At 36.3% G+C, this 16,325-nt stretch overlaps 1 protein-coding gene across 7 annotated transcripts in view; it reads right to left on the bottom strand.

Annotated features, from left to right (window-relative positions):
* Positions 1 to 15,948, bottom strand: part of CDK8 (cyclin dependent kinase 8) — a 124,912-nt gene extending 108,964 nt beyond the window's left edge. For 3 of the 7 annotated variants that reach the window (XM_074216179.1, XM_074216177.1, XM_074216174.1), the window contains exon 1: positions 15,651 to 15,946. In XM_074216179.1, the coding sequence (XP_074072280.1) occupies positions 15,651 to 15,778 (128 nt within the window). In that variant the 5' untranslated portion in view covers positions 15,779 to 15,946. Of the gene's footprint in view, positions 1 to 15,650 lie in introns of all 7 variants that reach the window. The other 4 variants (XM_074216176.1, XM_074216173.1, XM_074216178.1 and 1 more) reach the window with 2 other exon arrangements.
* Positions 15,949 to 16,325: the final 377 nt, after the last annotated feature.

A 16,325-nucleotide genomic window follows, 5' to 3' on the forward strand; every position in this document is an offset into this window, starting at 1 on the left:
ATATCTATTTAAAATCAGCAACATTAATAACAGGGACAAACTGGAAGCTTTCCCAATAAGATCGGGGTGAAACAAGAATGCTCATTATCACAACTATTATTTAACATCGTACTGAAATGCCACCTAAGAAGAAGAAATTAAAGGAATCAGAAAGGGCAATGAGGAAACAAAATTAACATTCCCAGCAAATGGTATCATGGTATACTTGGAGAATTCCAGAGAATCAACTAAAAAAACTAGTTAAAATGATAATTAACATTAACAAAGTTGAAGGATGGGGGCAGCTAGGTGGCGTAGTGGATAGACCACTGGCCTTGGAGTCAGGAGTACCTGAGTTCAAATCCGGCCTCAGACACTTAATAATTACCTAGCTGTGTGGCCTTGGGCAAGCCACTTAACCCCATTGCCTTGCAAAAACTTAAAAAAAAAAAAAAAAGTTCAATGATATAAAATAAGTCCACAAAAGTTATCAGAATTTCTATATTTTATCGACAAAGTCCATCAGTCCGAGATAGAAAGAAAAAATGTCTTTAAAATACCTGTAAATTATAAAATACTTGGGAGTATATTTGTAAAAAAAAATCCCAGAAACTATATGAACACAATTCAAAACACTTTTCACACATATAAAGTCATGTCTTAATAACTCCTGAAATAGCAATTGCTCATGAGTAGGCAGAGCCACCCAAAGTAAAATGATCATTCTATTTAAATTAATTTATATATTCAATTCCATACCAAACTACCAAAGAATTATTTTATAGAACTAGAAAGTAATAACAAAAACTCATCTGGAAGAACAAAAGGTCAAGAATATCAAGTAAACTAATAAAAAGCAATAATCATAAAACTATCTTAATACTGGCTTAAAAATAGAGTGGTAGATTAGTGGAATAACAGCAAACATAGTAGTAATGATCATAATTATCTTGTATTTGATAAACCCTCAGCTTTTAGGATAAAAACTCACTGTTTGACAAAAACTGCCAGAAAAACTGGAAAACAGTAAGGCAAAAACTATGTATAGGCCAACATCTCACACCATATACTAAGATGAGGTCAAAATGGGTACATGATTTAGACATAAAGGGCAATACTATAAGAAAATTAGGAAATATGGAATGGTTTACCCTATCAGATCACTGGTTAAGGGAAGAATTTAGGACCAAACAAGAGGAAGAGAGCATTTTGAGGTAAAATGGATAATTGATTATATTAAAATTAAAAAGGTTTTATACAAACAAATGCAACATTAGAAGGAAAGCAGAAAACTGAGGGAAAAATTTATAGTATCTCTGATAAAAATGTCATTTCTCAAATAAATAGAAAACGAAGTAATATTTATAAGAATACGAGACATTTCCCAATTGATAAAAAAGGCAAAAGATATGAAGAGGTAGTGTTCAAATGAAGTTATCAAAGCTATCTATAGTCATATGAAAAAATATGTTCTAAATCACTACTGATTAGAGAAATGCAAATTAAAACAACTCTGAGGTACCACTTTACAGCTATCAGATTGGCTAATATGAGAAAAGGAAAATGTTAACTATTGGAGGGGATGTGGGAAAATTAGGACAATAATGTACTATAGGATGAAACAGTGAACTGATCCAACAATTGTGGAGAGCAACCTAGAACTATGCTCAAAAGGCATACCCTTTGATCCAGAAATACCACTATTAAGTCTGTATCTGGGAAAACATTCTTAAAAAAGAGAAGAGTACATATTCGTACCAAAAGATATTTACAGCAGCACTTTTGGTGGTGGCAAAGAATTAAAAATTGAGATATCCATCAATTGGGGAATAGCTAAACAAGTTTTAGTATATGATTGTAATGGAATACTATTATATTATAAGAAATCATAAGCAGGGTGATTTCAGAAAAACCTGTTAAGACTTTCATGAACTGATGCAAACTGAAGTGAGCAAACTAGAATACTGTACACAATAACAACAAAACTACTGTATAATTATCAGCTGTGAATGACTTAGAAATTCCCAGCCATACAATGCTACATGACAATACCAAAAGTCTCATGATGAAAATTGTTATCCACTTACAGAGAAAGAATTGATGGAGTCTGAATGCAGACTAAAGAATACTAATTTTTACTTTGTTTTTTCTCATGATTTGTTTTTATCTGTATTTTTTCTTTTACATAACTACTATATAAATGCTTCGTATAATTACATATATAACATCATTTCAAATTGCTTACCATATCAGGGAGGGGAGTAAAAGAAGAGAAACTAAAACTCAAATGTTTTTAAAATGTTTAAAATTATTTTCACATGCAATTGTGAAGAATGATAAAATATTAAAAAATAAAATAGCATTATTGTTATACTTTTTCAGAAGGGGAGGGGGATCATACTAGAGAAAATTATGGCAATGTACATACACTTTTATTGCTATCCTTTTTTTTAACTTTTTGCAAGGCAATGGGTTTAAGTGACTTGTCCGAGGTCAAACAATTAGGTAATTATTAAGTGTCTGAGACTGAATTTGAACTTAGGTCCTCTTAGGTTCTCCTGACTCCAGAGCCAGTGTTGGATCCACCACCCCACCCAGCTGCCCCAAGTCTTGTTTTTTTACAGCTATGCATGGGAGATGTATTCTCTTTTCTTTGTTTGTTTTTTGGTTTTTGCAAGACAATGGGGTTAAGTGACTTGCTCAAAGTCACACAGTTAGCTAATTAGTGTCTGAGGCCAAATTTGAACTCAGGTCCTCCTGACTCCCAGGGCCAGTACTCTATCCATTGTGCCACCTAGCTGCCCAGGGAAATGTATTCTCAAACAATCAGGGGTAGAGGCAATTACAAAAGATAAAACAGATAACTGAATTAACTTAAAAGTTTCTGAATGGTCAAAATCGATATACCTAAGATAAGAAGGGAAGTGGCTGAAAGGGAAAAATTTAGTAAATTTCTCATATGATGTAAAGCTATATTGTTCAAAAATAACAAAAAATGGAGAAGCAATATAGAAGAAAGACCAACATACACCTAAATATTTAAAGCAAGACTATAGGAGCAAAGAATTGCAAATAAAATAGATGTCCCTAAACTGGGGAATGGTTATAATAATAATGGCCTAGTAATATACCAAGATATTATTTCTCCATGACATATGACTATAATACAGAGAACCGTGGGCAGATTTATATGAACTGACACAAAATTTTTAAAAACTAGATAAAGAAATCAACAGAAAGAACCACAAAAGAAAGAAAGAAATTTAACATTGTGTAAATAATAATGACTCTGGCCCTGAAAAGAAGAGAAAATATATCTCTTCCCCTTTTGTGCAGAAAATGGGGCACTTTTCGATAGGATATGCTACATATACTGTCAGATTCCACTGATATAGTCACTGATTAGTTGTGTTAAACTACCATTTTTTAACCTACTAGGCTCGTTTCTTTGTTATAAGGGTCTTTGGATAGGGGGAATGGATATTTGAAAATCAAGTTAATATAAAAAACAAAGACATCCATAAAAATTTTAAGCCGCCAAACATTTCACTAAATACCTGCATCTTACCTTTATTAAAATGCATCAATAAAAAATGAATAAAATAGTAAAATTACATGTAAACTGTAATTCAAATAGCACTTTACACGCAAGATTGCTCATTAAAAGTATTCTTTTGTAAAAATTTATACTACCTAATTTACCCATAGTATGAGATCAAAATTTTACATGCACTATTTGTTTTTCTTAAAAACAAAACATTTCAGGGTGACTAAGTGGCACAGTGGATAGAGCACCAGTCCTGGAGTCAGAACCTGAGTTCAAATCCGGCCTCAGACATTTAATAATTACCTAGCTGTGTGGCCTTGGGCAAGCCACTTAACCCCATTTGCCTTGCAAAACAAAACATTTCAACATATAACATCATAAATATCAGTTTTGTGAATGATTTTGAATGGTAATGCCAAAAATTTTATGTCAGCAAGAGCAACAACAAAATCCAATTCCTTTAAATTCCAGAAAAAGGGACTTCAGAGGAGAATAAACATTAAAAGCCTGACATGAGACAATTCTCACCATGATTGTTCCATTGTTAGAATTCATAGCCTTGGAATCTATGGCCTTAAGATTTTTAATTTTAAATCTCTTACGTGAATAGAAGATGAGTTTGTTTTACATCCCCACACTGTAAAGGGAACTGTAAATATTAAGCAATTGTTCTTTTATATTCAATATCAAGAAGGACCTAGAATCAAATTAAATATTAGTTGGGTCAATTGGTTCAGAAAACATTTTAATGTTGTGATAATTGTTTTTATTGTAATGAATATACTTTTTTTTGCATAGGTGGCTAGGTAGCACTGTGGATACAATACCCAGCCCTAGAGTCAGGAGAATCTGCATTCAAATCTGAGTTCATACATTTACTAGCCATGTGACCCTTCATAAGTCACCCAACCTTGTTTTTGCCTCAGTTCTTCATCTGTAAAATAAATTGGAAAATATATTTACCAAGAAAACCCCAAATGGGGTCACTTAGAGATGGACACCACTGAAACAAGGCATCAAATGCAGCAGCAACAACTGCAATATTTTTGTTGTTCCTTGCTGCATAGAAATAGATATTAACTATACATATATATATATGTATATATATTATTTTTAAGTTTATTTCACCTATTACATTTGAGTATTGTTACCTATTTAGGCAAAAGGAAAATTATAGTTTAATAGTTTTAGAAATAAATAAATATATATATATATATATATATATATATATATATATATATATATATATAAAATATGATCTCAATTTAAACTAGGCATTTTTTAAAAAACCCTTACTCTAAGGACAACTAGGTGGCACAATGAATAGAGCACCAGCCCCTGGAGTCAGGAGTATTGAGTTCAAATTTGGCCCCTGACACTTAATAATTGCCTAGCTGTGTGACCATGGGCAAATCACCAGTGACTTAAAAATAAAATAAAAACCCTCACTCTACTTTTTTTTAAATTAAGTGTTGTTTTGAGTTCACAATCTAAGTCATTCAACTCCCTGGCATCAAAGTGTCATATCAAACTTTTCTCCTCCATGAGATATCAAAGTGCTTTTAAACTTTTTCATTATCTTAGGGCACTTTCCCAGATTTTAATGAAGAAACTGAAATCCAGAGATAAATGAGATAACTAAGGTCACACAGTAAAAAAAAAATTATGTAAAAATTATGGGATTTAAACTCAGATCCTCAGAAATCAAATTCCACTCTCTTTACATTATATATCATGACAACTCTCAAGTCCTGAAAAGTAGTTTTATGAGGCGATCATTAAAAAGTTTTATTTGAGGGAAGGCCTCTCTAAAACTCTTTTCCAATGAGATAGGGAAAGCTTTGAAAAATTGGAAGAATCAGAATCTATCAGAATGGCCCAATTCATCAAACCTAAAGGAAAAGGTAAAATAATTCGTCAAAGGAATGAATAAATTAGACAGACAAAAGCAAAAGACCTACAGAGTAATACTAATGTTTGTCCTTCGTTCCAGAAGAAGACCATGACATCAGGGAAGTGATACCATGGCAGTCACATGAATTGGATTTGAGTGAGGAGGTATTGTACTAAGTCACTAGCCCCACTGTCTGCACCAGAGCCATCTGGATCAGGTGGCCAGTTAGGAATCAGGGTGACTGAACATGGCTCTGGAAGCAATCAGGGTTAAGTGATTTCCCCAAGATCACATAGCTAGGGCTGCTGGATTTGAACTCCCATCCTCCTGACTCCAAAGCCCAGTTGCTTTATCCAGTGCGCCATCTAACTGCCCTACAGAGAAGAGGACACAAAAAGGGGGCGCTCAGATAAACTGGCTTCAAACAGAAGTAAAGAATCTTGGCAAAATGATGTTCCCAAGACAGGACTTTATGTTCAAAAGAACAGGTGACATGCTTTTGACAAATCCTGATAATATTAAGAAATATCTCGGCAGTAGAGAATAGTACTAAAGGTGAGTCTACTGAAAAGGAAATTGGTATTTTCCAGAGAACAAAAAGAGGAAAAATACTTACTTAGACTAAAAACACATATCAACGAAAAAAAAAAAAGATCAAGTGCTGTGCTGAAAAGGACAAGAATGGGGGAAGTAGTAGAGCTTGAATATCTAAACACCAGCAAAAAGGGGAAGAGAATCAAAGAAATCAGCCAACAAGCAAGCATTAAGTACCTACTAGGTGCTAGGCCCTGGGTTAGATGTTAAGGATACAAAGACAAAAACTCAAGACACTTCTTTAAAAGGCCTTTGCATTATTTCAGTGGGGAAAAAAAATTGGACATATTTAGGTAATATTTTTACCAAAGTAAAGAAGAAAGGACAAAAGAGCTGGATTTGACAAAAAGACTAAATTCTTTTTTCTGGGGAGTTGAGGGGAGAAGGGGAAGGAAGGGTGAGGAAAGAAAAAAGAAAACACAAGTAATCAAAAGTTTTTTTGATGCAGATGATCTCCAATCTTACAAATGTTACAAAAGTTTGTTATTCTTCCTTTGGAACTCATAGAAACAATGTTGATACATAACGGTTAAGTTCCTAGCAAGCCTTCATTAGTTTGTGCACTCATTGCACATAAACACTTAATTGTGCTGTAGTTTTTCATTATTTCTAAAAGAAAAATCAACTTAATTTTCAAGTCTGAATTTAGAGTGCCCAAAGTTGGGGTCACTGTGACAGTCCTACTCTCTAAAATACTGTCCTATCACATTTACCCAAATTCCATGAAAGAAAGTATTTCTCTTCTCTGCCCCAGTATAGTCAAATCACCCTTCCACTTCCAGAGTATCAAGAAGAACTGTCTTCCATTTAAATTACTATTCTTCAATGGGATGCTTATATCTTGGAGATCTACCAGTGTAACCCTGTGATGGAAACCTATTAAACTATTGAAAGACCTTAATTGCATGGAAACAAAAAAGTCTTTGGCAGAAAATTAATGCAAGAGGGCTCTATTTTTAATCGAAGGGACAAACTCCCAGGGATAAGAATTGGGATCAAGGGCTGAGTATATCTTGCATGAATTAAGTCTTTCAAGTTTATACAAATGACTTTAAAAGTTACTGGGTCAATACTACTGTAATATTAAAGAAATCATATAAATGAAGATTGATGCAAAGTGAAGAAAACAATTGGTAATATAAGTATATATAAAAGACCATGACAATGTAAATGGAAACAACAAAATTAAAACTGAATTTTGGGTAGGTTATCCTCCAAAACATATGAAAAATGCCTCTCCTGCCCATCCTTGAATGGCTATCTATGGAAGTAAAATACAGCATGTATTATTATTTCCATTTTATGTATTGGTCAGTTTTGCTAAATTGCTTTTATTGTCCTTATTAAACTAATTATAATAGCTACTACTAAATACCTATTATAAGCCAGGAACCATTCTAAATACTTTACAAATATTTTATTTTATCCTCACAACAATGCCAGGAGGTAGGTTCTATTATTATCCCCATTTTAACATAGAAAAAACTAAGACAAATAGAGGATAAATCATTTGCCCAAGATGACAGTATATACTTGTCTGAGGCCTGATCTGAACCCAGGGCTTCCATTCTCCATGCCCAGTATTCTGTCCACTGTACCACCTTCCTTTATTTTTCTGTAGATGGATTGAGAATATATTTGGGCACAATGGTGGAAAAAAAGGTATCCATTTTTTTTAAACTTTCATGAGGAGTTGTTCTGCAGGAATATATATAATAAACACTGTCTTTCAAGTAGCAGGGAAAAAATATATGACCCACATATGTAAAAGTCTATTTATTGTAATTTCATTTGCCAGTCTCCTGTTTCAAAAAAAAAAGCAGTAATCTACCAAAGCAGTAGCACAAAGAATGTATCATAACAATGAATCTATAGGGTAGTTAGGTGTCCTCAATTGTCAAAAGGTAAAATGGGTTGAAGAAATCTTAGAATTATAAAATCCCACTCTCAAAACATTATTCCACTTCTAATATATGATACTTCAAACTTGAAATAGTAATTTTCATCCACTCCTAAGTCTTCTCTTCTTTAGGTTAAACATCCCCAACTCCTACAAGCAATCTTTATATGGCACCACTTTAATTCTCCAGAATAAACATCAGTGGATGAGCTCCAGTTTGTTAATGATATTTGTCCTTCATTCTTTTTTTTTTTAGGGGTTTTTTTTTTTGCAAGGCAAATGGGGTTTAAGTGGCTTGCCCAAGGCCAGGCAGCTAGGTAATTATTAAGTGTCTGAAACCAGATTTGAACCCAGGTACTCCTGACTCCAAGACCAGTGCTTTATCCACTACGTCACCTAGCCGCCCCCTGTCCTTCATTCTTGAAGAAGACAATGACATCAGAGTGGTGATGTCACAACAAGCATATGATTTAGATTTGAGTAAGGGAGTGCTGTGCTAAGTTACCAGTTTCACTTTCTCTTCTGGAGTCATCTGGATCAGTTATGAATCAGAATGACTAGAGATGGCCTAGATGTGAGGCAATGAGAGTTAAGTGACTAGCCCAAGATCTCACAGCTGATAAGTAGAAAGTGTCTGAGGCTGGATTCGAACTCCTATCCTCCTGACTAGTATTCTATCCAATGAGCCATCTAGTTGCCTACATACAGTCTATTACAACAGCTATCCAATAATACAAAGTAATTTGGGGATAAACTCTAAAAATGGGAGGGAAAAGGCCTCTTCAAGGACTTGCCTACTAGCAAAGGAGTTAGGAATTCCAAGAAACAAAGGTAAGGAAGGAGAGCATTCCCAGAATGGGGAACAGGGCTATATAAAGGCAGAAGACAGAATTTCATGCAATGGGCATAGAAAGTATGCCCATTTGTCTGGAAAGAAAATAATGTAAAATAAGTCTGGAAAGGTAGACTACAATACAATTGTAAAGAGCTTTAATGTCAAACAATATAAAAGTGACAGGGAGTCACGGAAGCTTCTTAAATTAATGAAACAGCATGATGAGGCCCTAGTTGTTAGAAATGTTAATTTGGAAGCTATATGGAATATAGACTGAAGAGAAGACCAAAGGTAGGAAGACAAAAGACTTCTGCAACAGTTCTAGTAAAAGGTGATAAAGGTCTGAGTCATGATGGTTTGACACAGTGAAGAAAAGGGGGCAGATGTCAGATAAACCTTAGAAACAGAATAAGATTATCATCTGATTGGATGAGGAATGAGAAAGAACAGATCAAGGATGACACCAATCTTGAGAACCTAGGTGACTAGGAGAAGAGAGGTTCCCTAAACAGAAATAAAAGTTAAAGAGTAAGTTTAAGGGGAAAGATAATGGGCTCTTTTGATCTTGTAGAGTTTGAGATGCCCATATAACAGCTAAGAGGAAATATTTAAAAGGATGGGATTCAAAGGAGTTTAATGGATAAGTAGGTCTGGGGGACATCTTTATAGTGATAATTGATCAAATAAAACCTATTAAGATCAAAGGAAAAAAGAAAAAAAATAGAATGAAAGAAAAGAGGGGGACAAGAGAAACAGAGTTTTTTACCCAAGGTGTTGAGGATAGAAAATCCAAATAAGAATTCTGAAAACGTGTAGTCAGGCTGGCAAGAAGAGAACCAGGAGAAAGCAGTGCCATGAAAATTCAGGAAAGAAGAGTCTATCTGAAAAGAGGAAATGATCAACAGCATCAAAAGACTGTGGAAAAGTACAAAACTATATATATAAGAACTAAAAGAAAAGGTCACTGGTTTAGCAATTAAAATGGCTGTTTCAATCAAGTGGAAAAATCAGAAACAAGAACCGAGTAGAAAATTAGCAAGTACAAGCAACAAATATATAATGAATGCAGATTTTGTTATTGTTCAATCATTTTCCAGTCATGTCCAATTTTTTTATGACCTTATTTAGGAATTTCTTGGAAAAGATGGAGTGGTTTGCCATTTCCTTCTCCAGCTCATTTTACAGATGAGAAAAATTAAGGCAAATCGGCCTTTTAAGTGACTTGTCCAGAATCACTGCTAGTAGGTGTCTGAAGCCAGATTTGAACTCAAGAATATGATAGCATGTTCTATCAAGATGGGGTGTTAATGGAAAAAAAAATTGGGACAAAATTTTGAGATGATAGCAAGGTCAAGTAGAGTTTAACGCCAAATATTTAAGGAAGTCATTGGTCAATGAGAACAAATCTTTAAACTGAGATTTATAGAAAATTTTAAACTGAAACCACAGGAAGTATAATGGAAAGAGAACTTGAATGAGAGGCAAAAGAGCTGGGATCTAGCTCTGGCTCTGTCACTTGCTTCCACTACATAACTCAAAATAAGCCACTTCCCCTCTAAATCTCAGTTTCCTCATTTATAAAATGAGTGGGTTAAACCATGCTACACAAGGTACTCTCCAACTGTACAAGGTGGCTAATTTTTATGCTTCCCTCTAGTTCTTATAACTTACAAGTTTACTTCAATACTTCAAGGTTCTACAATTTAAATCAGTAGTGATGTTCCCTCCACTAATATAAATCATAACCTTTCTGTACCTCCTCTGTGTGAACTACTGTGCCAAAGAATTCATCACTTTGCAGCCAATCTGAGGATGATCCCCTCCAAATTTATCTAGGCCAGGCCTTGAACAGACATAAAAGCCTGTCATCAGGCTCCTATCCAAAGCCTTTCCAAAATGGTATGTCCTCTAAGAGATTGTATTCCACTGTCAAAGCCCTGGAGGGCCATGGTCACAATCATAACATAGTAATTTTTTTTTAAATTCAATATACAGAAAGAAGTTGAAAATTAGGGAAAGAGATAATCTAAGGGTCAGACTACCCAAGAAGACAGGAAGGCAAAGGACCACAGGAACAAGCAGAGAACTTGCCATTGACAAAAAAGGTCATCTCATTCTTCGAAACTAGAGCAAAAGAAGAGAGGAAACTTGGGACAGATGGCTTCAATTTTTTCAGTAAACCATAAAAGAAAGTTCTCTGATGAAAGGGAGGGGATATGGCAGTGTAGATGGCTTAAGAAAAGATGATAGGAAATAGCCACTGTGGGAAATGTGACAGAGAGTAAATCAAGAAGAGTAAAAGATTGCAGTATAGAAGCTAGAGCACAGTTGAGACCGCAAAACATAAATATGTAATAGACCCAATCTATTATAGTTGTGATTTCCTCTAGCTGCACTGAATGAGAAAAAAGAAAGCAGGATGGCAACTTGGGATCTAGAAAGGAATGAAGAATAGAATACAATAGAAAATGCATTGATTCTGAAGTCATAAGCTCTGGGTTCAAATCTCATTGCTGCCACTATCTAATCTTGGCTTTTTTTTCTGTAAAATGAGGTTAGAGACCAGATGGCCTATGAAGTTCCTTCCAAATTTATCACTCATTCAATTAGACAACATTTATTAAGTGTCTCCTATGTGCTAGGCACTGTGCTAAGTGCTAGGGAAACAAAAACAGGCAAAATATAGTCCCTGTCTTCAAGGAACTCATAAGAGCTGGGACCTGTGATTCCATATTAATAGGGCAAGGGACTCAAGGGTCCAGGATAAAATTAGACTGCTTAACTAAGGGGCTGAGATATGTAGTCTTTTAGAAATGGATACACCCTACAGACTGATAACTTTTCATTTGGTATACTAAGGAACAACAGTCTTGAGCAAATAAACACAACAAAAAACAGTTACCAAATCCTGAATTTAAAGGAGCTCAGCTGGCTGCAGCAAGGCAACAACAGCATGCATCTTTTTGCCACTAGAGTCAAAAAATGTCAATTCCAGATTTCAGAAAAGCTATGAAACAGATTGCTAATAATTAGTGTAAACAGGTATCCACTTTTCCCTGGGAGTTAGCAATCGCCTGTGGTCCCAATATGAAACTAAAGCCATTATGGACATAAAACAGAAGACAGTTATGCAAGACTGTCTACTAGCTACCTCATAAAATCCCAAATTTAACAGCTGTTAAATTTTGTCTTACCTTGCAAAAATGTTTTATCCTGTATACACTGAATACTTTTAAAAAATCTTAAGTTTTCTTTTTCCATTAGAATTTATAACTTTCAGTCTTAGCTAATTATCTTCACCAAAATTGTTTTTGACTGAAAATACTAAGCAATTATTAGCATTATGGTCCTAAGCATGAAGAGTTCAAAAACACATAAGAATATATATACCAGTTCAGTAAATCTAATTACACAAACCAAGTGAAAGTATATAATTAATTGAATTAGGATGTAGAGATTTATGTGCACATACACATCTATACATACAAATATACATATATTTTTCCAGTACACATAAAGAATACTATATCTTCCAAGGACAATTTAACTATGAATATTTATATAATGCTGTCATATTCATTTATAAGTAGCCCCATTAATCTTCAAAAATACCCTGAAGGAATTCTTAACATTTGTCCATTCAAAATACAAGTTCTAATTATTTATATTTACTTTCTCAGAAAATTCATAATATTAAGGTAATATTCTAAAAGCAATATATTGAGATGAAAATATATCATGAAAGGATATTTTAATTCCTATAAAAGATATGGCCTTTAAATTAAGTCTTTTAAACTCAAAAATTGTATATATTTACTGATACACCTATTCCCACATTTATCAAACTCAATTTAGTTGCCTAAACTTTATACAAAGTAAATGCAACTATGATCTGAGAAGAAGTTACTCACAGAGCTGGCACCCAGTCAGAAAGAAGACTTTTGTCTTATTTATACTGACAATGGGCACAAATTAAATTTCAAGGTTTACCATGCACCTCAAATTTGAGTTTTTGTGTGGATAATCTAAAACTAAATCAAATCTAAGAAACTCTTTCCCCTAAAATATATATATTAACACAACACAAGAATTTTCTATTGTTTGCTTCAATAGATTTTGTTTAACTTGTATAACTTGTTACATAACAGAACAGTGACAAAAATTTAAAAGGAAAAAATGTGTAAATATATTTCATTCCAAAAACAGTAATTACTTAAGGGAATTCTTGCTGATTTACTTTAGTGCACATAGGCACAACAGTTATCTGTATTTCAAAGTTCACTTGGTCACAAGAATAATTTAATAGTTATAAGATTTAATTCTAATTGCATTGTAACAAGTGTTAAAATTTCTAAACAAAACTAATTTTACTTTACTGTACACAGTAAAGATAAATGTCCACTTTCCCAAATCTGTGCCTAACATTTGCTGAATTCCTTGATCATTTAATAATTTAAGTTGTAAAATATGCATTAAGTAAATCAGGTTAAAAAAACAAAAACTGGGCAGCTAGGAGGTGTAGTGGATAGAGGACTGGCCCTGGAGTCAGGTGCTGAGTTTGAATCTGAGTTCAAAACCCATCTCAGACACATAATAATTACCTAGCTGTGTGACCTGGGGCAAGTCACTTAACCCCACTGTCTTGCAAAAACTATAAATAAACAAACAAATAAATAAATGAATGAATAAACAAAAATTACTTAATCATCTTTATTTTATTAAAAAAAATTTAATGGCTATAGAATGTGCATCACCAAGATCAAAAATAAACTATATTAAATAGAAATAGTACATTATATTACATAGAAATAAAGACAAAAAGTTAACTTCAGAGACCAATACTAAATTTTACCAGAACAAGTAAAAGAGAAAAATAGAACTTTGGGAAACTGAAACATTCTTAGGTTAAAATCTGATATTCAATATATTTTTAAAAGCTCATCATATAAACAAGAGGAAGTTCAAAGAATTTTAAATAAAAATTTCTTTTTGACAATACAGTGTTCTTTTTATAGCAAGAAAACTTGTTAAAAATTTATACAGGATATTCTTTTAAGACTTTTAAAATTATGGTAATTTTTCTATTATTGTTTTTTCAAAACAGCATAAATTAAAATATGACAATGAGCCATAAAAGCACGTTGAAAAAATGCTTCTTCAAACACACAGTAAATGTAGTGGGTTAATAAAATGTGTAATTGTAGTTGAAATCACAAATTTGCATGTTTAGCATACACTGGCTAGTTCTGAAACCCTAGCTGGTTCCTCCTAAGGAATAAAACAGTATTTTTTTTTTTTGGCACTAGAATTTTATAAAACATGAGACAATTTGATCAAAGCAACTTCACTTTCTAGATTCCTGGAGTTCAAAATTTTATGAATTTCTCCAATTTTTTTTTAGGTTGTTTACAAGGCCAACGGGGTTAAGTGCCTTGCCCAAGGCCACACAGCTAGATAATTATTAAGTGTCTGAGACTGGATTTGAACCCAGGTACTCCTGACTCCAGGGCAGGTGATTTATCCACTAAGCCACCCCCTCCACCTAGCCGCCCCAGAATTTCTCCAAATTTTTAGACTGTTGGGGAGAGGGGTTTTCATTCAACAGGCTGTGGGAAATTAATCAAGCATTTTTAAAATGCATATACTCTTTTGGTCATATTTAATGAAAAATCTAATTAGACTGACTTCTCAAATATCATTGGACTGACCATTTTGTTTTCAAAAGGGGAGGGCGGAGAATTTTGTTTTTTTGGTTTTTGCAAGGCAAATGGCTTTAAAGTGACTTGCCCAAAGCCACACAGCTAGGCAATTATTAAGTGTCTGAGGCTGGATTTGAACCCAGGTACTCCTGACCAGTGCTCTACCCACTACGCCACCTAGCCGCCCCGAGAATTTTAAATATATTTAAAAAAACAGTATCAAGTTTTTAAAATCCCTCCAGTAACTGTAGATATACAAAAAGCTTTACTGCTCAAAAAAATCCACTGCTTAAGTCTACACACACACACACACACACACACACACAGGCATAGTAACTGTGGCACTCTTTCTCATGAGTTTTCTATTTCACATTCTTTTTTCAAAGAAATTTCACTAAGGGTAAGGGAAAGGCTGAATAAGCACCTTCTCTTCCCTATCCAGCATCCTCAATTTATTTTTAATTGTTAAAAATAATCTCAGAAGACTTGTTTCAACTATCGCAAATGCTGCATATTTCTGTGCTAACATTTCTGATGGATCCATCAAAGCCAAAGGAAAACAAAATCAAGTTACCCTCTTTTTAATGTTAAGTCAGGAAGCAGCTAACTGTGGGGATAGGCAAGTATTCCTAGGCTGATTGTTAATATCAGGTCTTCGATAGTCTCTTCCCAACAATTCCAAGGGGCACGGAAGTAGGAACATTTTCATTTTAAAAGAAAACAGGGAGCAGCTAAACCAAATATTTTCCACCCAAGGGACAACAGTCTTCTCTCGGGGTGGCTATTATAAAACATTCCGTCTCCTGACAAAGGGAAAATTTCACTTATCAGTTCGAGCTGCTATTCTGAGAGGATTATCAGTCATAGATTTAATCAAGTTGTGTAGGGGAGATGTGGTGCTCCAGGAAATGGAGCTTTTGAAGTTCTCCGCCAGCTCCTCAGTTAGGGGAGGGAGGGCAGCGGCCGGGCCGGCGCGGTGCCCAGGTGTCACCGGGGCTCCCCGCCGCCCGGCCCGCACCCAGCCCCCATTGTTCCGGGCGGGCGCTCCGGGCTTCTCCGCGGGCTCCGGACCCGGGGGGCCGCCGCGTGCCGCCGGCACCCGCGCCCCGCTTCCGCCAGATGCCCCCCCGCGGCAGCGGCGGCCTCTCCGGGGGGATGGCCGCCAGCCGGGGGGCCCCGGGCCGCCCGCGCGGCCCACTCACCCGTCCTTCCTCTTCGCCTTGTAGACGTGCCCGTAAGTGCCTCGGCCAACTTTGCAGCCCTCGTATTCAAACAGGTCCTCGACCCGCTCCCGCTCGCTGCTGAGCTTCACTTTGAAGTCATAGTCCATTGTCACGGGCTCCGGGCGGGCGGGCGGCGGCTCCGGGGCCGGGGTCGGGCAGGGGCAGCCGCGGCCCCCGGGATCCCGCCCGCTTCACGCCCGCCGGCGGCTGCAGGAAGAGGAGGAGGAGGCCCCGCGCCGGAGCCGGGGACATCCAGCGGGCGGGAGCCGGGGCCGGGCGGGCAGCGGCGGGCGGGCCGGGCCGGGCCGGCCGGGGCCGCGCGCGGTCCGAGTCCCGGCTGGCCGGGGCGGCGGCGGCGGCGGCCTCTGTCCGCGCCCGCTCCTTCCTCCTCCTCCTCCTCCTCCTCTCCCGCACACACTCACTCACTCACTCACTCACACACACTCACCCACTCACGCGCGCAGGCACACTCGGCCGGGAGGCGGCGGCGCCAGCACAACAGCCGGTATCTACACACGCACACATACACACACACACGCGCGCACACACACACACACACACACACGCACACACACACGCGCGCGCACACACGCACACACACACACACACGCACACACACACACAGACACAAACACACGGGGGGGAGAGAGAGGG

This window comes from Macrotis lagotis, chromosome 1 (assembly GCF_037893015.1).
Source record: "Macrotis lagotis isolate mMagLag1 chromosome 1, bilby.v1.9.chrom.fasta, whole genome shotgun sequence".
NCBI classification, from domain to species: domain Eukaryota; kingdom Metazoa; phylum Chordata; class Mammalia; order Peramelemorphia; family Peramelidae; genus Macrotis; species Macrotis lagotis.